This window comes from Acartia tonsa, chromosome 7, assembly GCF_053477335.1.
Source record: "Acartia tonsa isolate MP-2025a chromosome 7, ASM5347733v1, whole genome shotgun sequence".
Taxonomy (NCBI): Eukaryota; Metazoa; Arthropoda; class Copepoda; order Calanoida; family Acartiidae; genus Acartia; species Acartia tonsa.
The window spans coordinates 39,970,883-39,996,546 of NC_137266.1; the positions used below are offsets into that span (position 1 = coordinate 39,970,883).

The following is a 25,664-nucleotide window of genomic DNA, read 5'->3' on the forward strand; positions in this document are numbered from 1 at the left end:
CTATTATGAGACATTTATGTTTCAAATATTTGAAAATGATTATTTCAACAAATTATGTCCTAAAAACCGGTTTTTCCAAAGGCCTTTTTTTCGAAGATTTATTGATTTAAAGGTTGGAAAAAAATGTGCACCTTTTTGAAATTCAAATTGCGCAGCTTGTGTTAATAGTAGAAAAATGTTATGCATATCGTTAGAATCGTCATAAGCTCTATTTTTTTAACATATGAAAACCTTTCCAGTGCTACGCATGGTATAGGAGCTACGAGGTAAAATGTTCCAATTTCTTAAAACTTTTCAACCTTTTTCTCAAATTTTTCAACGTAGCTCCTAAACTATAAAAAGCACAAAAACGGGTCTTATATTTTCAAAAATTAGAGCTTATGACGATTCCAACGATATGCGCAACATTTTTCTACTATTAACACAAGCTAAGCAATTTAAATTTTAAAAATTTGTGTACTTTTTGCACACCCTTTAAATCAATAAATCTTCGAAAAAAAGGCCTTTGGAAAAACCGGTTTTTAGGACATAATTTGTTCAAATAATCATTTTCAAATATTTGAAACATAAATGTCTCATAATAGGTTTTCCAAATATATAAAGGATTTTACATAATTGTTTTATTTTCTATGCATAATTAAGTTTTTAAAAAAATCATTTCTCTTGAATGACCCTGTATCTACCTTACCTTGAGATATCTAGCTACCTTGGCCTGTAAATCCATTACTATCTACCTTACCTTGAGATATCTAGCTACCTTGGCCTGTAAATCCATTACTATCTACCTTACCTTGAGATATCTAGCTACCTTGGCCTGTAAATCCATTACTATCTACCTTACCTTGAGATATCCAGCTACCTTGGCCTATAAATCCATTACTATCTACCTTACCTTGAGATATCCAGCTACCTTGGCCGATAAATCGACCCCTTCCAACAACATTTTACCCCTTGCTTTCCTAATTTCTGAAAAACAATTCATAACAAAAAAAATCTACAAAAACAAAATTTTTACCGACATTTTTGTTGAAATATCATACTTTTAGGTTTTGAATATAGGAATAAATAAAGTATTTTAACCAAAAATTAGGCTAATAAAAACACAAAATGACATTTGATAATCTTTTTTAGAATCAACACTAACTTATGTGATTTTTAGTATCAAATTAATACTTTTTTTTATGTGAGTAAAACAAGTTCGGAAAACAATATAATTTTTTTTATAAAAACACAAATAAAAAAAATCATATTTTTAATGCTTAAAATATCAACTTCTAAGAAAATAACAAAACATATACATATAATATCACACACTATATATGGCAAATAGGCCAAAACTACAAGAAAATAACAATATTTATAATTGACTACATTGATTACTTAGTTAAAAACAAATTCAAATGCATTGGTAAAAACCAATAAACAAATATCGGGAGGGGGCAAGGGGGGATAATTCTAGTCATATGTGCTAAAATCTATTTTGTGAGCAAATTGAAATGATACTTTTTTGTAAAAGTTCCCAGTTAACAAATGTTATTTTGACACACAAGACGCGAAATACCCCAATTTATAAACTAATAAAACTTTTAAAAGTTTCTTTAAATGCCCAAATCAGAAAAATTACAAAATATTTTGATTAAAACAACTACTTATGAATCACTTCTAGTTATTTCTTTACGGGAATCTTATTTTCTATCACAGATACATATATACATACATGGTTACTTACAATACAGGGATCTAAAGGGATAAGACAAAGGCTAACACATCTCCAATGATGACACACAAAATTACCCCTTCTATAACTTACAATTAATGGTTTTAAAAAAATCAATAAAAGTTCCGAAAGTTATTAAGCCAACGAATAAGAAAACAATATTATAAAACTTTGGGGACTAGTGTAATAAACAGACCAATGTCCCCTTCCTCACTGATAATATAGGTATACCTAGATATTATTTGAATGGATACAGGGACTAATACAGGCTAAAAAAGTTTTTTTTTTGCATAAAGTCTAACATAACAAAAACATCTAACTGGTTAAATTAAAATCTTTCAAGTTTGAACTCTCTAAAAACTTGATTTTTTAAAGCTCTGAATAACATTTGAAACAAGAGCCAGTAAATGATTTTAAAGGAATGCGAGAAATATTTTTATTTGGGTATTTAAATCAATGGAATTTAAATATGGTGAAAGAAAAGTGCAGAATATACAAAACTTATGGTAAATCTTTAAAAAAATACTTTTTTGTCTTTTGTGGCCTCTAAATATTGGAAAAATCAATTTATGAACATAACGAGCAACAAAAATGTGTGAAAAATAGTCCAAAATGAACTATACAGAAAAAGGTTGTACTTCCATGAAAACCAAAAAATAAAATTATTTGTATGTAGCTGCAATATTAGACGCATGAAATATGTAGTAAAATCTTTAAGAGTCTGCCCATTAGCTAAAAAAAAATTTAATTATCAGGCAAGCTAAACTCATGTGGTTAAATGTGGTTAACTCTTACAAAAAAATCTAATAAAAACGAAATCATTTAATCAACAAACTGGCATTATTATTAACTATAGAGACTAGATAAGGCAAAATGGTTTAATGCTATTTTAACAAATTCATTCACAATACAGTACATTTATTTTATATAACAATTTTGATTTCTTTATCACTTTTATGGGTAAGCAAAATGCTTAGAAAAATGCAAATTTCTGGATTTTTTCCAAATTATTATTTTCAAGATAATCTTATTTTTATTGAGGATCAAGTGGTTTTGAACAAAAAATTTTTACCCTAAAGGGATAGTTTCTTTTAAAAGAATTAACATAGCATTTTTTAAAATAATAATAAGATATCTAATATAAAAGCACTGTTGAAATTTCTATAATATATTTAAAAATCAGCTATTTTTTGTCTTTTGCAATGTTACTTGAAATTTAAGGGTTTTACTGTTTATACAATGTAGCTAAAAATATTAAAAATCGTAAATGGCGCTATCCCAAAAGAATCAAAAAATAAATGCGTTACTTTGACTCTAGTAAGTCATAAATGCAAAAATGTAAAACTTTATCAAAAGTATGGTAATTATACTATTATGTATTTTTATTAGTATTTAGATTTAGTTTTCAAAATCTAAAAACATTTAAAGATGCCCGGCTTATTTATCTATCAAATGTTTTCTAATAAAAGATAATAAACTTAAGACTTATTACCTAAAGTCTTAAAAGCTTATAATTCCATATTCCATTACCTTTTTGAACTAGTATACACTAAATTAATCTTTTTGAACGTAGCAAATTAAAAGTTTTTGACTTTTGAACCTTGCTAATGAATAGTTTCCGAGGGATTCTCCCAATGTTTGAGCTGTTCTGTATTTACATTTTCAACTTTCCATCTCTGAGTTGCTGTGTTGGGGTCACATTTGGATACAAACAATTCCTGGAAAAAATATAAATCTTCGAAATTATCAAAAGAAAATCTTCAAAAATAAATGTATGTAAAATCTATTGGTAGCATATGCTGTTAATCTATTTGTAGCAACTTGAACAAAGGGGGAAAGGAAATTTTCTGAACTATATATGTATCCCTCACAAATTATAAAACTTTACTTTATACATAGTCAAATGCTTTTGTTAAGTCAAAAAAGCACAAATGATTCAATATATTTCAGACAGGAATACATTTGAAATACTATTTGCTAATAAAGCATGTTTTAAAGGTGCTAAGCTACTTTACGCCCCAAGAAGCTGTTATAGACAGAAATCTGTGTTTTATGTCCATTTGTAAATGATTTATATTAATCGAAAGTTCCGTGATTATTGAATCTATAAACTTATTCAAGGTTTTGTGATATTTCCATAAATACAAATGTACCAGCTGTACATAAAACAGCTGTAATCTAGTTATACCAGATCTGGTTGTACATATGTATTACGTGTCATTTAGTGAAAGTCACTAGTAGTGATAGGTTATTTTATTATTATGTGTTATAAATTTGATTGTTCATGCTTATTATTATTTTTGGTTTTTTAGTAATGCAATCTTTAATTATATTTTAGAATAGAATGCAATTTAATTGAACAATCAAAGTACGAAGTAGTTATAAAAAACCAGAGCACAAATATTTTATCCCTAAATAAATCTTTAAATAATCAAAGTGTTTAGTGAGATTACTCGTTCTTTTAAACGTAACAATAAATTTGGTGTAGTTCTTTTTTATATCTCGATTGAAAGTGATTATCGTTTAGCGGCCTTATATCGCTATAGAAGCCACTAAGAGCACTTAAGGGAAGGAGGTAGATTCGATAATTCACTTAACTTACAATTTTAGTCTTGAAAATTACAAGTAAATACAAATTTTGGGGGTAGGAGAGTATTTTTTTACATGGGGTATTTTTCTTTCTAGGGATGAGTTACCCTCCCCAAAATCGTTTAACAACTTTCTTGAAGCTATGAAAAGTTTCATTGTATAGGAGAACCATATCTGTTCAGCAGTAAACGAGACAGAGATAGAGACAGTCAGACATCCTGTTACAGTACATATTATTCAAGGATATTGCTTGTAAAGAAATAAATGATGTACCTTAGTTTCTGGGTTACAGTCCAAACATCTTGGATTAAATCCATGCACTATCCATCTAAATAATAAATTTTATATAGAAAACATTTCCCTGTCTGTGTATTTATAAATAGTACAAGGATGAAAATATCCATAAGCAGTGTAACTAATAAGTATTAAATAATTTACTGAAAACATCAAACAAATGGAAGCAAAGAGTAAATACAACGGAATCATCTAAAGACATTCAGAAGCTTATCTTATATGGAAGCCGGTTGACGCATTTTCATCAGAAGCTTATCTTATATGGCAGCCAATTGACGCATTTTCATCAGAAGCTTATCTTATATGGCAGCCAATTGACGCATTTTCATCAGAAGCTTATCTTATATGGCAGCCAATTGACGCATTTTCATCAGAAGCTTATCTTATATGGAAGCCGGTTGACGCATTTTCTTCCACAAGTTGGCAGATAGAAAGACAGAAAAATAAGATATAGATTAGATATTCATTGGTCATAAAAATCTTCAAAAGAAATGTTAGAAATCTATTATTAAAAGCAGCTGAATAATTCAAGAAATTCTATCTTACTTTAATCTCACCTTCCGTTTTACTGAATAAGTAAATAAAAATATCCAAATAATAGATAAAAAATAGAGTACCTATTATCTTGATCATAACTCCATCTCTGATTGCCCCCCTGACCATGACAGGCGTAGAACATGACGGGGGATTGTTGTCCCTGACCAGAAACGTCCCAACACTGCTTACGACGAGCGTCGGGTCGGATATCCTGAACATATATCAAGGCACATAAATGTTTATTGTACCTATCAACTAAGATGTTTCGGACAAGATAACTTGATGTGTATACCACCATAAAAACACAGGGATCTTAAGGGATATGACAATTAACGATAAATAATGTACATACCCAATGATAATAAACAAAATTATCCCAACCAAAGATTAAAATCATTATTTGAAAGGATTGGGCATTAATAGTTTGGAAATAACTGACCACAATTTAATTAACGCAGTTTTGGAGCCAACGAATAAGATAACAACGTTTTAAAACTTTTGATACAAGAGTAATTTACAGTAGAATTCTCCCTTTGATTACTCGACTTTTATCTGGTGTCCTAACTGAGTAGGTATATTAACAAGTTCATATGGAAAAGCATTCATCTTTTAACTAAAATATCAAACGCAAGACATAACAGCAGAAAGAACGCTAAGCCGAAACAAAAGCCTATTCGACTACCTATGAAAGCTTTTGTAAAGGGATTGATATAAAATACGTGGATATTATGACAGGAGAAAAATTGTCGTCAATTTAGGTTGATAACTTATTTATTAGTCAGTTCGTTCATCCAGTAGAAGGGGAGGGGGCGGGGTAAAGGGTGGGGATTGGGGTTTCGTTATTTTAGACTGCTGCTAGTTTTACTTTATTAGAGAACAGAAAATCTGGTAGAACTTTCAAGTAATAAGTAATAATTTATCCCTTTTAATAGGTTACCTTATGCCAAGTGAGGGCAAACCGTTGTTCACCGCCAGCCCCTGGTGAGTCTTTGCTGCACAAATCCATTCCAATTCTTTCATTTGCTCCCTTGAACTTGGAATCAACACAGAACTTCGGGTTGGCCTCGGATCTACAATTTTTGACGGATTTATTTTAGAAAAAAATATTACTTGGCAAGGGGACTTTAGACTGTAAACTATACGGGGTTCCCAAAGCTTTTCATTTTCATTTTTGTGAGATTTTGTACAATACTTATTGTTTCGGAAAATTCCCTAAAACAATCCCAAGACCTTTACTTAAAAGTGAAACCATCTATGGAACTTTGTTAAGATTTCCTAAATTGGGGGACTCAAGTTTATCCGTATTAACGTCTTAACGGACAAACCCAAGTACTTTCTCTTTATTGTTTTTAGAAGTGCAGCTACATTAAAACTAGGGCTAGACCGTCCACTTCTAAGACATCAAGACCCAAATCTAGTACTTAGACTTACACTAAAGAGAACTTCCACTTATCTCTTAATTTTTTAATTATTTTTCTAAATATTTACCTAAATTCTCCAGAAATGAAATCCAAAGGTTCAACCGGGGGATAGTGGTTGTACAAATCAAACAGGATCTCCTTCATGAACCAGTTGAATGATTTACACTGCAGCTTCTCGCGCAATGCTTTCTGTTCGGATAAATCACCCGCATCAATATCCCTGAAAAAATAAAATAATTATGAATATAATATTATAATATCCATAGGTAGCAAAGCAGAAAACAAAAATCAAATTATTTTAAATTAAAATTCAAACATCAGACTTGAGAATGCCTGAAAAAAAAGGCAAACGATAAACAACAACAGAACAGGAACAGCCAGGCACCATAGAATCATAGTTCAAATGCCAGTAGAATATTATCAAAAAATTTTAGAGGCCTGTCTCATATAACAGCCGAGTAATTCACTTTCCCCTTTAGAATTACCAATGTATTCCCCAAATAACTTTTAGCTTTCAAATAAGAACAAAAGATGAAGAACATTACTTAAAATGCATGGGTACGTCTTACTTAAATCAAAATGTCATCAGACACACTATAACAAATCTTAGACAAATATTTGTAACAATAGAGAAGTTTCGCTGCTAAAACTGCTACCCATGGATCTAAAGGGATAAGACAATGGGCGAAAAATTGTTGTTCATCCCCAATGATGGTACACAAAATTACACCTTCAGTAGATTAAAATTAGTGGTTGAAACGTTTGGTCACTCAACTTAATAAACCAACCAAGAAAAAAATCAAAAAGTCCCCAAAGTTGTTGAGCAATCGAATAAGAAAACGCTACCTTAAAACTTTGGGGGCTAGTGTAATAAACTGCTCAATGTACCCTCCCTCCTTGCTGGTACCTTACCTATAATGAGGTCTGTTCTTGTAAATATATTCTTTGTATTCATCCATCCACACCTCGGCCACCCTCTTGTAGTTTTTACCCAGGTAATCCCCCTTGCCGGCACCAGAAAATGGCATGTACTTCCTGAAAAATAAGCAAAATATACACTAAGCTTTTATAACTCAGAAAATTAATGTACAAGAATAGAGAGGGAAGGGGTTAAATAACCATGATATGATGTGTCGACTTTCAATTGGGTCTTTGAATTCCAGCCAATAGCGTCGGGAATATAAGCAAAGCCAAGTCGCTACAACAGAGCAGCAAGCAATTTTCTAGCAGACGAAAAAGATCCCCAACACTGGATCTAGGTTGTTGTCTGGGTTATACATCTTTATTTATAGATTTATTGTTAGAATTACGCAAGAATATAGTCAGAAATAATAACGTACGGTAATATATTTATTATTACTGGGTACTTACACCAGATTTATTTACATTGTACTCTAAAAAAGTTAAATTTGCAGCTGGCTAAAATAACGCCCCATACACCACCTTTAACCCCATTCCCTACCCTCTTACTGGATGTTTGAACTGACCAATAAATGATGTCCATGTTAGCCACCTAAATTGACGACAATTTTCCCCCTGTCATAAATCCACGCATCCATTCATTAGGCATACAGCACAAAAAAAAGTTTAGACAATTCATATCAGTTCATGTTCAAATAATAGATTTCTAACCTTTGGCCAAGTTATATTTTATTTTAAAGTGTAGTTGCGCTACTAAAATACAATCATACCTGTAAATATGTCCAACTCTGGAGCAGGGGGCGTCTACCAGCCTCCCCCCACACTGCCAGATTTTGAAGCTCAGCTCATACTGCTCCCCGCCCCAAATTTGCAGTCCCGGGTCGTAACCCCCTAGTTCCCAGAAGAACCTAAAAAAAATAAACGTCAGATGTTTTTTACTTGAAGCTAAGAAGAAAAAGACACAAACTGGAAAATTTAAGGCACTTATATTTCTAACATGTGTAAAAATACAAAACAAATAAGTAATAATTTCGCTAGTTGACGACAAAATTATTTTTTTTGGTAAAATATCCCTTTCTTTTTCTGTTAAAATATTTTCATAAAAATTTGCTAAATGACTTACAGACGACGTACTAATATCATATAAACAAGACAATTAAGAAGCCTTATTCATAATATTACCAAACTAAAATTAGGTATATTAAAAGGCGGGGCTTTCAAAAATATTTAACTTACTTAGCGCTGATGGCAAAAAGACCACCCGCCATGACAGGAGAATTAAAAGGTTCTGTGGGATGCTTCTTATCTTCGGGTAGTAATGGCAACCTTTTTATTTCAAAATATAATTTTTTATATTCTTAAAGATTTTTTGTTGTTTAGATTTTAGTAACTATCATAGACGACTTAAACTTTGAAAAGCCTCATTATACCCTCTCCAAAAATTCTTAAAAGTACCTCCGACTACCCCCTTCAAACATTTGAAACCGCTCATTTTACCCCCATCAAAACAAAAAGCTTGGAAGTCCCTAGTTGCTATGTAATATTTTCTGTCTGATCGTGTTTCATATTTATGTAAATGTACTACAACTTCCTTGTTTATTTAAGAAAATTTAAAGAAAATATTGTCAGTTAATTGTAAATAGTCAGAAATAAAAAATATTATTAATCAAAAATGCTAGATGCATACTAATAAAAAGAGCATATTTCAAAACTTAAGGCCTGCTCAATAAGATCTCAACCTTACAGGTTTAGAGTAAGAAGGACTCATAATTACAAACTAAAGTATTGAGTAGCTAGCTACTGCGCCATGAAATAATAATAGTTATTTATCGCATCGTATTTTAGACAGTTTTCCGCGAATATTAATTTGTTTAAAATATGATATTTTCCTTTTATAATAAAGTTGCCAATCAAAAGCTCCTCTAGCACCTTCGTCTTGTGCCCTGCAAAAATCATGTTTGTTTTTAATGAATATATACGCATTTTATTTTATCAAATCATATCATATCATAGCATGCAGCTAATTTTTTGAATTAACGGAATTTTTTCATACCTGTATTGAAAATTGTTGAAATCTATAACATCAATGAATGGACACACAGCTGTTTTGTAGTCTTTAGCAATGGGATCTAAAGAAAAATAAGAATTAATTTCATAAAAACTTCTATTAATACCATCAAGGAGTTCAGTGGGATATGTTGAAAAATTGTAACTAAAGACTAAAAATCACAATCTACTATTTTGGGAGAGGGAGGGAAATGAATCCTGTGCAGAAGATAACCCCTGCATGAAATGTAAATAACGTTCTGAATGCTCGGCAATACAGGAATTTACGCAACAAAATTCAGCCATCTATCTAAAAACGGACGGAATAAAAACAAGGAAACATACCTAGCAAAGGAGGCAGCCAGTTGACATTGGCCTCTGTGTGAGAATCCAGGAAGATAATGACGTCAGCCGTGGCCACCTTAGCTCCTGCTAATCTTGCCGTGATCAGGCCTGATCTTTCCTAGAAAAGAATACTATTTTATCTCAGAGACCGTTGTTCTAATTAGAATTATTTAGTTATTTTTTAAAAATATTCTTTTAAAAATGGAAAGAATTCACAGACAATAAGCGATAAATTAATGTATATCCCCAATTAAGATTAAACAAAATTACTCTCAAAGTTTTCAATCCAACAATAGAGACCACGTTTTTATAAAACTTTTTTACAATCCAAAGTCCCCTCTTTCCCTGGTAAAAAAAAGTTCAGACCAAGACAATGCTCCAATGAAAAGCATAAAGGAGTAAATATAAACCATAAGATTAGAATAATTTTTTCCCCCGGCTGCAAAATATAATTTAATCCCCCCCTCCCATAGTTTTTACCCCAATGAGGCGGCGGAAGGGAGGGGAAAAAATATTTTCATTACTCTTTATTTTACTCATTTTTACCCCTCCCACCCATTTTACTAGTTTTTTCGGCGTTATCCTCTTAGAGATTTTTTTTGTATTTTGAAAATTTGAGTACCCACACACCCACACGCCCACCCCCCCCCCCCCGCACCCCCCAACAACGACGAACAACTATTTTAGGTTAGGTTAGGTTTTAGGCTAGGGAGCCGAGCGCTGCGGCTAGGCAGGGAAGGGGGCCGAGCGCTGCGGCTAGGCAGGCTAGGGGGCCGAGCGCTGCGGCCAGAGTTCATAGGTCGCTGTCGGGGGGGTACTCAAATTTTAAAAATTGAAAACAAAATTTCTAAGAGGATAATACCAAAGTCTTACCTTACATCTGACAATCTTAAGTTTATCAAACTTGCTGACATAATCGTCTAGCTGCTGCCCGAGAAAATCTTTGGTACTAGCATCATCAACTAAACAAAGTATTAATATTAAGTAAAGTACCTATATGTGTGTCTGTCTGTACAGTAAAGTTTAAAATTAAACCTAACAAGCAAAAGGAATAGCAGCTTCTTTTATCCAAAAAAAAATCCACAAGAAAGAAAATCGTCTAAACTTTAATTGAATATTTTTTTATTACAAAAAATAATCTTCCAAAACAAAAATAAATACCTACCTAATATAATTTCTTTTATAAGCTTTTCCGGAGATCTATTGAGTACACTGTGAAATGTCCTTAGCAGGGTAGACCAGTGCTCGTTAAAGAAGGGAATCACAACGGAAACTATTTAATATCGGAAATAGAATTTTTGGTTTTAACAAGGACAATTTTTCCCTACATAGTACTTACATCAATTACAAGCTATTATAATTTTATAAGGCACAATTTTTTGTATTAATTGATATTTATCAAATTGTTTAGATAAAATTTATAAGCAGTAATCCATTATTTTGTGTAAATATTGCATGTAAATTACAAAATATGATAGGTAAGATATGTCTTATAAAGGGGGGAGGAGGATGTGTCACTTTTTAAAACCAAAAGTAAAACGTGCATGATCTCAGCCCATAAAAGAGTTATGACTCTAAAATTCGGCACAGCATTTGCTTTTGTGGAGAACAATATGGAACTGTGAAGAAACGGCGGCGGAACCGCCGCTCCCGCCGAAAACCGCTGGTTCCCGCCGAATTTATTGCCTTTTTTCGCCAAATTAGACAGATCTCAATCATCTGAGATAAACTTTTTTCTCATAAAAATTTTCCTTATATTTTCACGTGACACTTGTAGTATTTCAAACATGTGTAAAAGTGTAAAATCTTACAAGTGTCTAAATAGCGAGAAAGGGCAAAAAAATTCGGCGGAAAACGTCGGTTTTCGGCGGTTCCGCCGCCGTTTCTTTAAAGTTCCATATTGTTCACCACAAAAGCAACTGCTGTGCAGAATTTTAGAGCTATAACTCTTTTACGGGCTGAGATCATGCACGTTTTACATGGTTTTAAAAAGTTGCACATCCTCCTCCCCCCTTTTAAAGTCTTTTTTTTTAAATCTGTAAAAGATTTTTCTACTCATTAACAAAATCTAACATGGTAATGCAGAGACATGCGCTAATAAAAAGTGGAAGTATCACTAAGTCCCTTTGTGGCTAGGAATACATCCAACAGGATTAAATCTATTTTATTTAACAACTCTATTTGTCCTGCCTGTAGGTAGTACACTGCGATACATTTTGGACGCACAGCCCTTGTGCCGCATATCGGGCACTGACCGGTTGACCGATATGCGGTCACTCGCGTACCCGCTGAACCCGTTTGCCCGGAAGAGGTCATTATGTTCCCGCTCGTCGGCCTCCGATATCACAACTGCTTTGCCCTGTAATTTAATATTATAATGATTTATGAAAGGGGATTATTGAGTAAGTTTGGATACTCAATAGTCAAGTACATGATATCAGTTCTACTCTTATCCCAAGCTCCTCTGCGGTGAGCGTCATTCATTACGGTGACTTAATTTGGGAAACATGCCATACTCGGCGAGGGTGAGGTAATAATGAGTAGCTCTCATCAATCAATCAATTAAACAGGAAAATTATATCTAACCAGGGATACAGGGAACATTTGGCTGTTTATTACACGAGTCCTCAAACTTTTAAAATATCGTCTTCTTATTCGTTGGCTTAACAACTTTGGGTACTTAATTGAATATTGATTAGTTTGTTCATTATATTGAGTGTCCAAACGTTTCAACCACTAATTGTAATCTACATAAGGGGACTTCAATACCTGTTCTCCAGGTCCAACTCTTTGCTTGTCTTCATTAATCTTTACATAATCATGCCAGTCTTTTATACTAAATAAAAAAAGATAGATATATTACTGGTCCTTAGTGGTCATAAAAAGAGGAAAAGATAATAGAAAATCTGAAACCTTTGCATATATAGGTAAATGTCTTTATTGCCGGACCTACATTAAGTTGAATACTGGATGCTCAGATAGGTAATGTGTATCTTTCAACAGCATTCTATCTTAAATAGCAACCGAGAAAAAAAACACATCTCCAACATAGCATTACGGACTGGATGGTCGGACAAATTAATTAGAGTAGCTTCGCGACTATAAAGATGTAAAAATAACAGGTATCCTAATACATATCCTTATGTTTGTAAGCCAGCAACAATTTCGATATTTAGCAAGTAATATGTTTGAATAGGCATATTCAAACATATAAATAATATATACCTAGATATTAAACAATAAATACCTATGACATTTTTATTTGTTTAATTTCAAAGCAACTTATATTTGGTAAAAATGTGAAACACTGAAATAACTGAAGACGGATATCTGTCGCTTTGACTTACGTTCACCCCCTATTTATAGAGTAGGTAGCTGATCTACTATAAAAAATTGTAGGTACCTATTTGGATCTTCTTTTTCGTCTGCTTGTATATTCTCGATTCCAACATTCTAAGCAAAAATATTCAATGATATATTTATCTAGGTAGCTATTTAATTTTATCTTTCTTTGTAGATTGTGTTTAAGGTTTGTAATCTATAATACAAAGTAGAATGATGTCTGTCCGTCCGTCTGTCTGTCTCTCTGTCTGTCCGTCCCTTAAGATCTCGGTAACCACTGAACCGATCGGATTCTACTTTTCAGGAAATATACCTACTGGTCCTGTGGTGGTTTAAGGCAATTTTCTTGGGGGTTGGGACACCCCCAACCCCCCAAAATGAAAAAAATCCCCCCTCAATTTTTTTTTTTAATTTTTAAAAATTTGTTGAGGCATCTCCAGAGGTAATTATTTCTTTTTTCTTTAATTACCTCTTTGGGCAAAGCCCCTAGCGGCTAGGGGCGAAGCCGCTAGTAGTGTTATAAAGAACTTCAACTATCAATACTTGAATAAAGATTCCTATAACTATAAGGAGTAAAATATAGAAGTATACAACACTTCAGATTATGATTTTAGACATTTTAAAAAACATTCTATTTTTCTGGTATTCAAATTAAGGATTCCTAGGACGATTAAAATTACCTTGTTTAAAACCTTAGGTACTGTTTGTTGTGCATTATTAGAATTTAAATAGCTTGCCACCAAGTCTTCTTTTCTCTCCAGTTTTTCTTTCAAACTAAATGTAAATAAGATTTTTTCTTGAAAACTTAAGGATTTCTGTCCTTTCGTCTACAGACGTGGCATTGAAACCTCATAAAACAAATTAGATAGAAATTAATTTCTGGCGTTTAAAAATTTACATCCAATGAAAAATGGTATGAAACAAGCATAAAAATAACGTTAACGTTACTAGGTATATTAAAAAACAATCCTAATTAATTATTGTTTTATATCAAGTATTGTATATGAAACTTTTAGGTAGGTACATGTTTTATTTTAATTCAGTCAGCATGATATTCATTTTAGTGGTACTTTTTATTATGTAATTTGTCCTAGCAAATGAAGGTAGGTACTAATTTAGACTAATTCTTATAAGAAAAATTTTACTGTTCAAAGTAGTTTACGAGTTTAGTACTAGGTTTAGTTTACTAAACTCGTTGAATGTCTCTCATGGAATTATCCCCATTAATTTGCTAGAAGCATACATACCTACTAAACCTATGAGAATTTGGTGAAAATTTATTGAATGTGTAGAGACCAAATGAGAGTAGAACAAGGATGATTGTGTACTGTGCAACTGTGCGGAGCTTTCTTTTTGGTATCATTGTTCTGCCAGCATAGAGAATATAAATATTTAACGCCTCTCGTTTTGGTACAAAAAAGGAAGATTTTGCGTCCGTCTCTTATGACATATCAAGAACGAATAAGACTAATAGAGTTCTCCTATTCAGGGAAACTTCATATGGTTCTTTAGAAGATTTTTTCTAGTCATGGGATTGGAAGTGGGGAGCAACCCCCTGAAATTTCCCCTCCCCCCCTCTCCAAATCAATCCTTAGTAGTAGTAGTAGTAGATTTATTTTCCAATATAAAAAAAAAGACAATAAAATAATATACGATAAAATAAGCATAAGTATATTTATAATTATAGAATATCATATTTGTGTTGCTTCTGCAGTTACATTGGCAGCTAAGATGTCGCGTGAGCGGTGTTGTCTCTAGCTGTTGAAAAAAAGGCAACTTCTATGGTTTCTGAAGCAAGAAAAATGTACATATGTACATTTATATCAGGTCCCGTTTTCCCGCGTGCAGCTTTGTAGTTCCCCCCTTTATACACTTGAATTGTGTATTTTAAAAAAAGAAAAAAAAGTTTAGTACTGAAAACCTTTCAGTTGAAAGAAAAAAATGAAAAATGAAGAAAAAAATAAAAAAACATTAAATTTTTAAAGGTTTAGATGGCATACAGGGCAGAGTAGTCTTGAACATTCAATATTAATAGAATCAATTAGATGTACTTTAAGTTTATTTTTAAATTGAATTTTACTGGCTAAATTTTTGATAATTTGGCAATCAAAATCATTCCAAATTATAGGAAAATTACAGTATGGCAATCTTTTTAAAAGCCCAATTCTAAATCTAGGAATTCTAAAATCAAGATTGTTTCTTAATTGATAATTATCATTAAATTCTTCATTAGTTTCCCAAGTGTTCAAAAAAGATCTTGGTAAATTATTAATTTTGTAACTATGCATAAATTGTAATTGAAAATATTTGACAAGCAAATCAAATGGTAAAATATTTAGTCTTTTAAACAATGGAGAAGTGTGAGCATTATACTTAGAGTTCATGATACATCTAATGGCCATCTTTTGCTTAGTTATAATTGGTTTTAAGTTGGCAGAGGCAGCAGTAGAATAAATGAGAATTCCATATACAAGATGGCTATGAAAAAGTGAGTGATATAAAGAAATCATTGATGTTTTATCAAGTATATTTTTTGATCTTCTAAGAATAAATAATGCTTTTGAGAGCTTTAGACTCAATTGTTCAATGTGATATTTAAAATTTAAATTAGGATCAAAGTAAATACCAAGAAATTTAATGGCAGGAATATCACTAGAATTATTAACATAATCAAGTTTTTTAACTAGAGCATCATTGTAATTTGAACAATTAGGATCATTTTCATCTATAACTAGGTTGATATCGTCCCAGGGTATATTTTGTCCTTGGGTGTGAAAAATAGTAAATTTAGTTTTAACTGGATGTAAAGACATTCCATTAGCCCGAAACCATTGAGAAATTTTTCGAAGTTCAATATTTACAAAATTGACAAGATCATTAAGATTTTTTCCTGAAGCTAGGATAGTTGTGTCATCACAGAATAATAACATAGATAGTAAAGTTGATCTTGGAAGATCATTAAAGAAGATCAAGAATAATATAGGGCCTAAAATACTTCCTTGCGGTACACCACTATCAACTATGAGTAAGGAAGATTTGTCTTGGCCTATTTGAACAAATTGTTGACGTTCAGTCAAGTAGTTTTTGAACCATGTTAAAATGTTTCCATTAATACCTATTTTGCTTAATTTATTTAATAACAATCTTATTGGAACCATGTCAAATGCTTTGGTTAAATCACAAAATATTCCAATGGTAAACTCCTTATTATTAATAGCCTCAGTGATTTTATTAAGTAAATGAATCATGGGATGGATTGTTGAGTGGTTTTTTTGAAATCCAAATTGGTTTTTGTCTATTATGTTATTAGACAATAAAAAACTACTGAGATGATTACATACAATTTTTTCTAGTAATTTACCAAAGAGAGAAATTAAAGAGATAGGCCTATAATTATTTGTTTCATCTAGAGAGCCACTTTTAAAGACAGGGTGTACCTTAGAAATTTTTAATTTTTGGGGTACTATTCCTGTTGCTAGAGATCTATTAAAAATATGACAAAGGGGAGAAGAGATTAATTCTATGATGTTTTTCATGAAATGGGATGAAAGATCCATATAATCACAACTTTTTTTTATCTTTTAAATCCTTAAATGCTTCAATGACTTGATTAGGGGTAATTCGGGGTATTTGAAAGTTTAAATTTACTACTTACTTCTAGAACTTGTATAAGAGGAGGGAAATTTCAACTTATCAAATCTATGTGATTGTGCATAACTACCTAATAAGTTTAAAATCACTTTCAGTATTATGATTCATATTAGCCTTAGTCATAAACTAGTTTGTCGCATTTCTTTTCCATCCCAACCCTTTTGATTGTATAACCTTTGTTTAGATCCTTTCATTCGCAAAGGCACTAACCCTTACATCTTGCTGTTAGCAAAACAGAAGAAGAGTTTGACATTACGCAGTGTTGTAGAAGAAAATAAAAACAACAATAAATTACTTAGAGCAGTGATGCTAATAGTCCATTTTATTTTCTCTGCCTTGAATAAATATATCATTATAATCTTAAAAGTACATTTTTATAAATCTGAAATAATACAAATAAAATCGGTGAATAAGTTCTGATGTTAATTTTTCGTCTTGGCAGATTTTCTTTTCTGTTTCCTAACATTTTGTTGTTTTGAAGATTTTTTGAACCTTTTAAAACGACCCTCTTTAGAGTTAATAGAAAACAACAATCATTATAGTGCCTTTTTTGTCAACCTAATACATTTTAAAACAAACTTTTTTGATGAAGGGGGGGGATAATATATTTTTAGACAATTTTTTTAAGGATGATCCACATCATCTTCCAAATTGATGAAAAAGACCTGATCAAAACTTGATTAAAACTTAATCAAGCTTTCCTAAAAAGTGAAACCAAATAAGAATTGTTATAATCCAAATATTTATAAACAAACATTTTTCCTCTTATAATCAGGATTTTAAGGCTTATTCAGTGATACATAATTGAAATAGAACATTAGACCTTACAACATTCCGAATTTAAAATTCTGCCTTTGGGGGCTAGTACATAAAGGGGAAAGCCAACATTGCATAGTTAAATTATGCTTATCCTCCGTGACTTAAAAAAAAAAACATTTACTTTCCTTACACCCCTTAGATACTATTAGTATTAGCCAGGGATCTAAGGGGATAAGACAAAGGCCTATAAATTGATGTACATCCCCATTGATACTACAAAAAAATTACCCCTTACGTAGATTACAATTAGTAGTTGAAACGTATGGACACTTAACTCAATGAACCAACCAATCAAACTTTAATAAAAGTACCAAAGGATAACGTTATTGTATAACTTACTTAGGGTAATAAACAGCCCAATGTCTCCTCCCTCCCTGAGTAATAGCACAAGAGCTAGGGGGGTGTTCTCTATTTATCCCACTATATAAACGTTCCACTGTGTCTTATTTTAGTGTTTGAATGGTCTCTCTAACTTATGTGCATACTCACGCAAAAATAGCATAACTAAATAACACTAATTCTTGTAGAATAGCTTGGGTCCATAAGTAACACAGCAACAATTAACTGGCAAATAAAAAGGATAACCGCACCAAAAGAAGCCAGGGGTGTATATTCTACATGGTTGGAGGGGAACAAAATGTAAAAATTAAGAAAACTGAAAACATGTTTTCCATTCCCCACCCCCCCTCCCTGGTGAAAAAAAATAAAAAAAATGTGTGGTAGGAGGGAAAAAATAAATAAAATATAGAGTTCTTTAAATATTTTTCCATTACCCCCCCCCCCCCTACTTGGTGAGAAAAAACTAGGGGGGGAAAAAATAAAAATTTTTGTAGCCGGGGAAAAAAAAATCTTGTGCAGAATATACACCCCTGAAAGAAGCGAAGCACAAAAGTTCTAATCATTCAACTCCCCTTTTGCGGCTACTGACGTACGAACATACACACATATAATATGTTAACAGAGTAGGTGCGCTTTAAATAAAATACTAACACAACAAAAAAACAAAACAAAACAAAAAACAACTCAAATATGTAATTATGTCTAAAACAAACATAAACAAGCAAAAGTTATTCTTTCCAGCTAATGGATATATTTTAAGAAAAAAAGTAAATCGACAAAAAGACAGACATTGATCTTGCTACACCTGCACCCTCCAGGACGTTACCTGGCGGTCACATGACACCTGCATCCTCCAGGAGGTTACCTGGCGACCAGAGGACACCTGCATCCTCCAGGAGGTTACCTGGCGGCCACAGGACACCTACACCCTCCAGGAGGTTACCTGGCGGCCACAGGACACCTGCACCCTCCAGGAGGTTACCTGGCGGCCACAGGATACCTGCACCCTCCAGGAGGTTACCTGGAGGCCACAGGACACCTGCATCCTCCAGGAGGTTACCTGGCGGCCACAGGACACCTGCATCCTCCAGGAGGTTACCTGGCGACCACGGGACACCTGCACCCTCCAGGAGGTTACCTGGAGGCCACAGGACACCTGCACCCTCCAGGAGGTTACCTGGAGGCCACAGGACACCTGCACCCTCCAGGAGTTTACCTGGCGGCCACAGGATACCTGCACCCTCCAGGAGGATACTGGAGTTGGAACAAAGTTTCATTTCACAACTAATAGAATAAGACAGAAATAAGAAATAAGGGTGTCTAAAACCGTTGAGATAATTATTCAAAAATCTTTTCTGTCCTGTTCTACTATTTGTTCAGTGAAAACTTTACCTGTAGCGCCTGCCATGGTATCAGTCAAGATCCAAGTTTTAACACATAATCACATCAGTAATATTCATTCAACTTTCACAAACAAACAATTAACAATTTCTCTATTTTTTTTGTAAATATGCATATTAATTTACAAATAAGTGTTTTAATGTTAATTTTACAAAAATGGTTTATAGTTTAACAACCAGATTTTTAAGAAGGAAAAACTTAAATAAGTTTTTATTAAACAAAATTCTAAAATTGAGCCCTTAAAGATAATCTATTTAATTTGTATTGATTTTACTTCCACAAAAAAAAAATAAGATCGATTAAGATTAAAAACAAAAAATTTTCAGCAAAAAAGGTTAATAAATGTGCTTTTTATAAAGCATTGGTAATTCTAAATAATGGATCATGTTTTATAAAACGATTCCCTATTTTTATTAATTAAGCATAAATGAAAAAATGAAAAGAACACAAAATGATTTGAGAACAAAAATGCAAAAAAAAACTGGAAGATTAACTCCAAATTAATGTTAGGGTTCACATTTTTATAATTATTATGAGTAAGATAATAACATTAAGTTTTTTTATACCTATATTAATAATAGTAATCAAAATCGCACTGGAAATATTATTTAAAAAAGAGGGGCGAAATAAGTACATTTTTAATAAAATGTTAAGATTTGCTTTTGCATATCCAACCACCGATACTTAAAAAATTAAATGAGGACAAAATTAAAAATTCTTAATTCTAAAAATTTAAAATATTGTAGAAATATTTTATATCTTTATAATATGTAGCGAGTCTATATTTAACTACTTTCTATTAATGAACTGAAACTGAACAAGTGTTTTCAAAAGTTGTATATTTTATTGTTTCAACACTTTACGTTTTGTATACGTGTAATGAACTTTTTTTATTTTAAACAATTGAAAATGCTTTGCAAAAGTGAAGGGAGGGGGGGGGGGGGGCAGAGAGTTTTTACACATTAAAAAAAATAAAGGAAGGAGGTTGCGCTAAGGTTGTGAGTTTTAAGTTAAAAACAGTAGTAGAACGATAAAAATTTATGTTAACTTAAAAAAAATTGTCTCTAGTTCTTTTCATTACGAAATACACAAAACACATATTTTGTGATATTGTCGTTCTTCTACTATTTTTAAGCCTGAAAACTAACAACAATTTATTTTTTGGACCATTTTTTGCGGATAAAAAAAAACAGAAAATCACAAAAATTTTGCCATATCATTTTACACAAAATGCCTCCCCCTCCTTTTATACCTTATTGGCAGGTGTTTTAGTAGCTTTGTTAAAATTATCTTGTTCAAATTCATTTCACATTGCACTGTTTAATTTCTATTTAGAAGCCTGGACAAAAACAAATCCCATAAAAATACACAAAAAATGGACATACTATATTGATAATTTGATGCCACCCCTGACAACTTTAATTTACGCCCTAACATAACTATTACATATTGTAATCCTACTCCCTAAATTTTTTTAATATAGAGATAGGTCAATGCAAAGAAAATTTATTCCATTTTGACATCATCTTCTGTCTTGATTTTCTTGACTGCTGGCTCGGCGCCTTCGCCCCCCTCCTTTGCACCCTTCTTTTTCTTGTATTCCGGTTTGGGCAGGTCGAGAATTTCGTAGATTTTGCGGAAATGAACCTGAATATTTTTATTTCTTCAAATTCATAGACTTACAAACAAAAGTTCTATTTTACCCTGACAATTGTATGTCTGTCTTTATGATAGTCTATTAGACTGGGCTATTAACAATCCGACAGACAACCAGCTCCTATGTCATTTTTATACAGAGAAGGGGACCCATAATGGAACCATTTAGTTTTCCCGAACCCGAATAAAAAGTTATTAACATTTGCGAAACTTTCCTGAAAAGAAGAATCACACAAACTCATAAAATTATGATTACAAAGTAATGAGGGATGGGAGTGAAAAAATGATATAAAAAGTGGTCCAGTATCGATTGGAGGTAATCTCACTGCTTACCTTTCTGATGAAATCCTGGGCGGACGCCATAAGATCCTCTCTCTGTTGATTGTCAAGGTCACTGACCACGTCAATGTCCTCGCGCTCACATGGATCCTTGAGGCCAGGACCGTCAGGACCCAGCACACCGCAGGAGACAGCCTCCAAGACTCGACTGAAGGCCATGCTGGGCGACAGTGGCATCTCTGTAGGTTGCACATGCACATTCTTAGCTTTAGAATTCCCAGAAATTCATTTTAAGGAATATTTAACAGATTTTAAGATTAAATTTTTTTTTATTCGGATCACTAACCAAAAGAGGATCCACGAACAAGAGCAAGTGATTCTAAGCATCATAAATATACTAGGTTTCTGTTTAATATTTGCTTTATCCACTAAAAAGTTAGGTTTCACCATGGTTTTATATGAAAAAAACTTTGAAATGTTAAGCATTGTTTGGTGCAATATCATCGGATGTTTTGATGAGTTTAAACTGTTGTTTAAAAGCTTTGACACAAAAGTATATTATTGCGATTAAAAATGTATATTTAAAAAAAAAGGGTTGGTAACTTGAAAACAGTTTAATTTACTTTTGCAATTTACAACATTTGATGCTTTTCTGCAGTATTATTTAATTTTGTCCTTTGAACTCAACAAAGCATTTGATGATATTGCTTTAAGTTACTTTGCAATTTACAACATTTGATGCTTTTCTGCAGTATTATTTTATTTTGTCCTTTGAACTCAACAAAGCATTTGATGATATTGCTTTAAAAATTGCTTTACATTTCAAAGTTTTTTTCATATAAAACCATGGTGAAACCTAACTTTTTAGTCGATAAAGCAAATATTAAACTGTAACATAAACCTAGTATATTTACTAAAAAAAATACTATGGGTCAATGCTGGAAGATGCTTAGAATCACTTGCTCTTGCTCGTGGATAGTCCTCTTTTGTTCACCCCCCCTGCTGATAAAGAAAACTTAAGTGAACAATGAGCGAATTATGCGGTATGTCGATGCTTTTTTATTTGTATAGTAGAGTTCCTTTCTACATAATAAACCATAATATTGTTAGAACTTGTCCTTCCATCTCTTTCTTGAAAACAAAATAGCTGGCATCAAATGCTTTAATTAGGTCTGAACTACACAAATATGCATTATGAAGGAATCTCTGGTTTTAATATCAATATATCTTTTAAAATCTTTATCGCTAAACAATGGCTACACACACACACACATACACATCTCCTTTAATTATGACTAAGAATGTTTCCTGTGGTAGAAACAGTCCGCTCAACGAGCAGCTCGACCGCCCACGGCGTAAGCGGCTTCCAAGCCTCGATGCGGCGGCAAATTTCGCGGTAAATGCGGATTGACTCTACGCAGGACTCTAGGGGCACCGCCATTGTGCTGAACCACTTGGCACGACGAAGCTCGGCTAATGCATTCAAACATTTTTCCTAAAAAAAATATATTTTGAACAATTTAAGAATGACAACATATATTCCTAGAAACGGCCATAAATACATGAAAGGAGAAGTCATACAGACTGACGGACACAGTGAATTATTGAGTAAAGATGAATAGATTCTCTGCTTCATAGGCCAATCATACATCTCTGTTTCATAGGCCAATCATACGTTCTTTTTTGACAGATTCTTTTCATTTTGTCTTATTAACATGTCAGTATTTCCAGTACGGCTTAGAAACCGAAAAATATCCGTTTGATAAGAACCAATTCTCAGCCATACTGAAAATTCATGTAGATTTTCCACGAAAATTAAAATAAAAACCACAAAATTGAAACCAGTTTTTTATAACTCGAGCCTTCCGCCCATCAGGGCTAATAAACTGTTTTTTATCTTATGATTTTTCACATTGATATCCGCGGAAAGCTGTCCGTAATACGATGCAATAAATAAATATTGTGATTCTGTCTAACCTTAGGTAACATATCATGTGGATCTGGTTCAATATTTTCTTTTTTGTTCTCCACATCATCCTTCTTTGCCTCGTCTTCTGGCGCTGCATCTGAAAAAATAAAAATTTATAATAATATATTTTCCATTTTCGCTGGTATTAGAACATATTCTCACACATAGTGAAAAGTCATGTTTTGCTACTTCTCTTGGTAGAAAGAAAATACCCTCCCCCATATTAGTTATAAACCTTCCCTAGATCTATAAAGTGCTTCACTATTACATAGGAGAACCATATCCGTCCAGCAGTTAATAAAATCTTAAGCTATAGACATTAGACAAACAGACATCCGGTTACTTTTTTACCAGGAGAGTAATAAAATCTCATATTTACCTCCATTTTCTTCTTTAGGCAGATTCTGTCTAAGTTTGGTGCATGTCAGAGTTACCGTCACAAGGAAAAGATCATTCTCCTGTTTATTTCAAATATTTTTGAATTATTTGATATAGAAGCTTTGCTATATTTACAAGACATTTACTTTATATGCCGGATCATGGAAAGAAAACGAAGTTGCGGGTTTCGTCATATTTTACAGTAGCTTTTGATAAGTTATTTTAGGTCAGGTTAAGTAAATGTTAATGATTGCCCCGCAGGGTTAGGAATTTGGCAGAGCCCCCCGCAGGTGCTAGAAATAGGGGAAAACATACTGTGAAAATTCGACGTAACCCCAGCTTCGTTTTCTTTACATGATCCACTTTTTTAAATAAATGTTTTCCTGAATGAACTTTAATGAATAAATTACATGAAAAAGTTTTTTGCTCATTATTGACTTGCTTCAGTTTTACACATTTGTTCTTTTTTGTTATTTATTATAAATTCATGATATTTAACCTACGGTCTTTTACACTGAAGACGAAATTCAATAAAGTATCATTTTTAATACAACCAAAATTAAGGAAAAGATTAGTTTATCGACTGCTGTCCCAACTATTGTTTTATAACAAAAATATTTGTTCCTGCCTTCTTATATTTGATGAGGAGCGCAGCATCTCTAGGTTTGGGTAGTACTTCCAGCTCTCCGTCATTTATTACAACTTTACCCTTCTTCTCAGATTCAGGTATGGTCTAAAAAGGGTTAGGTTGGGTTAGGTTAAGATGGTCAAAGCCATATAAATTTTCTTAAATAAATATTTTCATAATGTCATACGTCAATCACCCAAAAAGATCTTAAGACTTGTACAAATGTAAAGAGCATACTATAAGGGAAGATTTTAGTTTTCAGCAGAGATAGCGGTAAAGCCACGGCCGTTTTATATTATACCACCTTTGAACAACTTATATGTTAAATCAATGATATGTAGCTTTTCTATTTGCCGAGCTCCTTTTTGTTTAATATTAGGTTTGTGATATCAGCCCCCCTAACATTATATTTTAATGTATAAATTGAGTCAAATTATGCCTTATAATATGATCAGGGGTGTATGTATATTCAGGGAGAAAAAATGAATAAAAATAAAAAGAGTACTTAAAACATTTTCCATAATTTCCCCCTCCTAGGAGAAAAAACTAAAGGATGAAAAATTAAATATTTTTTTGCAGCCGTGGAAAAAATTATTCTTGTGCAGAATACCTATACACCCCAGAAAAGGATTTAATAGTTTAATTGTAAATATCTAACCTTTACTTGTTCTTTCAACGCCTCTCCCATCTTGGTAAGAAGGGGCAGTGTAGGTTTATTTTTGCACATAACAACCAGCTCAACGCTTCGATCTCCTGCCATTCATTATATATTATAATTTCACATTGGTAAGGTTTATCATTATGTACTTTTCGGTAACTAGAAGTAAGAGGATGTATATCTGTATTGAGAAGCAAAGAACATAACCGATATTTTTATCTTTTTCAGTAAAGCTTCTATAAGTCCAGGTAAGTTTAAAATTAAAAGTGGATGGTAGACTTCCCCCCTCCCCAAAACGTGATTCTAGAAGCCTCTAGGGGCGCAGTCGCTGGTTGATTATAAAATATAATTCCTGTAAGTAGAAGACCCTTGGCAAGGTCTCCCGTCCTGGCCACACCAAGTATGTCTCTGTTCTCGTGTTTAGCTGCTTCTCCATTCTTATCTGCATCAGCGTTGTTGTCTGTTCCTTCGTCCATTTTCTCCTCTTTCACTTTAACCCCTTCCTCTTTGACCTAAAGATTTTGTGGATTTTTAATATTAGCGCTTAGTTTCTTCATTTTTGTTTTGTTTTATTAATATTTAACAAGTACTAGTAGACTATTTTTGAGTGCCAAAAGCAAGAAGTTAATTTGAAATTAAGTATTTTTTCCAGCGTTGCGGAGCCGTTTGATTTT

At 32.6% G+C, this 25,664-nt stretch overlaps 3 protein-coding genes across 9 annotated transcripts in view; all 3 read right to left on the reverse strand.

Moving 5' to 3' along the window:
- Sgf11 (SAGA associated factor 11kDa) overlaps positions 1–25,664 on the reverse strand; it is a 229,512-nt gene that overhangs the window by 9,935 nt on the left and 193,913 nt on the right. For all 7 annotated transcript variants that reach the window (XM_080166233.1, XM_080166230.1, XM_080166228.1 and 4 more), the window contains exon 2: positions 893–965. In XM_080166233.1, the coding sequence (XP_080022359.1) occupies positions 893–943 (51 nt within the window). In that variant the 5' untranslated portion in view covers positions 944–965. The remainder of the gene's footprint in view (positions 1–892; positions 966–25,664) is intronic.
- On the reverse strand, positions 963–14,767 carry LOC145323732 (N-acetylgalactosaminyltransferase 6-like). Its single transcript, XM_080166223.1, has 18 exons — positions 14,460–14,767; positions 13,893–13,986; positions 13,274–13,323; positions 12,640–12,706; positions 12,061–12,229; positions 11,036–11,143; positions 10,744–10,832; positions 9,871–9,988; positions 9,533–9,608; positions 9,368–9,422; positions 8,716–8,804; positions 8,250–8,387; positions 7,471–7,593; positions 6,626–6,778; positions 6,075–6,207; positions 5,218–5,348; positions 4,580–4,634; positions 963–3,435 (listed from the first exon to the last, which is right to left on the reverse strand). The coding sequence occupies exons 1-18, from the start codon at positions 14,573–14,575 to the stop codon at positions 3,322–3,324; spliced, it is 1,878 nt and encodes a 625-aa protein (XP_080022349.1). The 5' UTR covers positions 14,576–14,767; the 3' UTR covers positions 963–3,321.
- LOC145323733 (interleukin enhancer-binding factor 3-like) overlaps positions 18,699–25,664 on the reverse strand; it is a 200,880-nt gene continuing 193,914 nt past the window's right edge. Inside the window, exons 6-13 of the mRNA XM_080166224.1 lie at positions 25,341–25,502; positions 24,991–25,083; positions 24,333–24,437; positions 23,706–23,784; positions 23,335–23,423; positions 22,666–22,852; positions 21,412–21,596; positions 18,699–21,069 (exon numbers count right to left, since the gene is read on the reverse strand). Coding sequence (XP_080022350.1) covers positions 20,929–21,069; positions 21,412–21,596; positions 22,666–22,852; positions 23,335–23,423; positions 23,706–23,784; positions 24,333–24,437; positions 24,991–25,083; positions 25,341–25,502 — 1,041 coding nt within the window. The 3' untranslated portion in view covers positions 18,699–20,928. The remainder of the gene's footprint in view (positions 21,070–21,411; positions 21,597–22,665; positions 22,853–23,334; positions 23,424–23,705; positions 23,785–24,332; positions 24,438–24,990; positions 25,084–25,340; positions 25,503–25,664) is intronic.

What these genes read in the sequence shown, in the direction of transcription:
- LOC145323732 (XM_080166223.1), bottom strand. Translation starts at nt 14,575, where the DNA reads ATGATACCAAAAAGAAAGCTCCGCACAGTTGCACAGTACACAATCATC. An exon ending in AAGAACAGACCTCATTATAG is followed by an intron (nt 6,779 to 7,470) that starts GTAAGGTACCAG and finishes TTATTTTTTCAG; the next exon opens with GGATATTGATGCGGGTGATT. An exon ending in TTGCCCTCACTTGGCATAAG is followed by an intron (nt 5,349 to 6,074) that starts GTAACCTATTAA and finishes ATATATGTTCAG; the next exon opens with GATATCCGACCCGACGCTCG.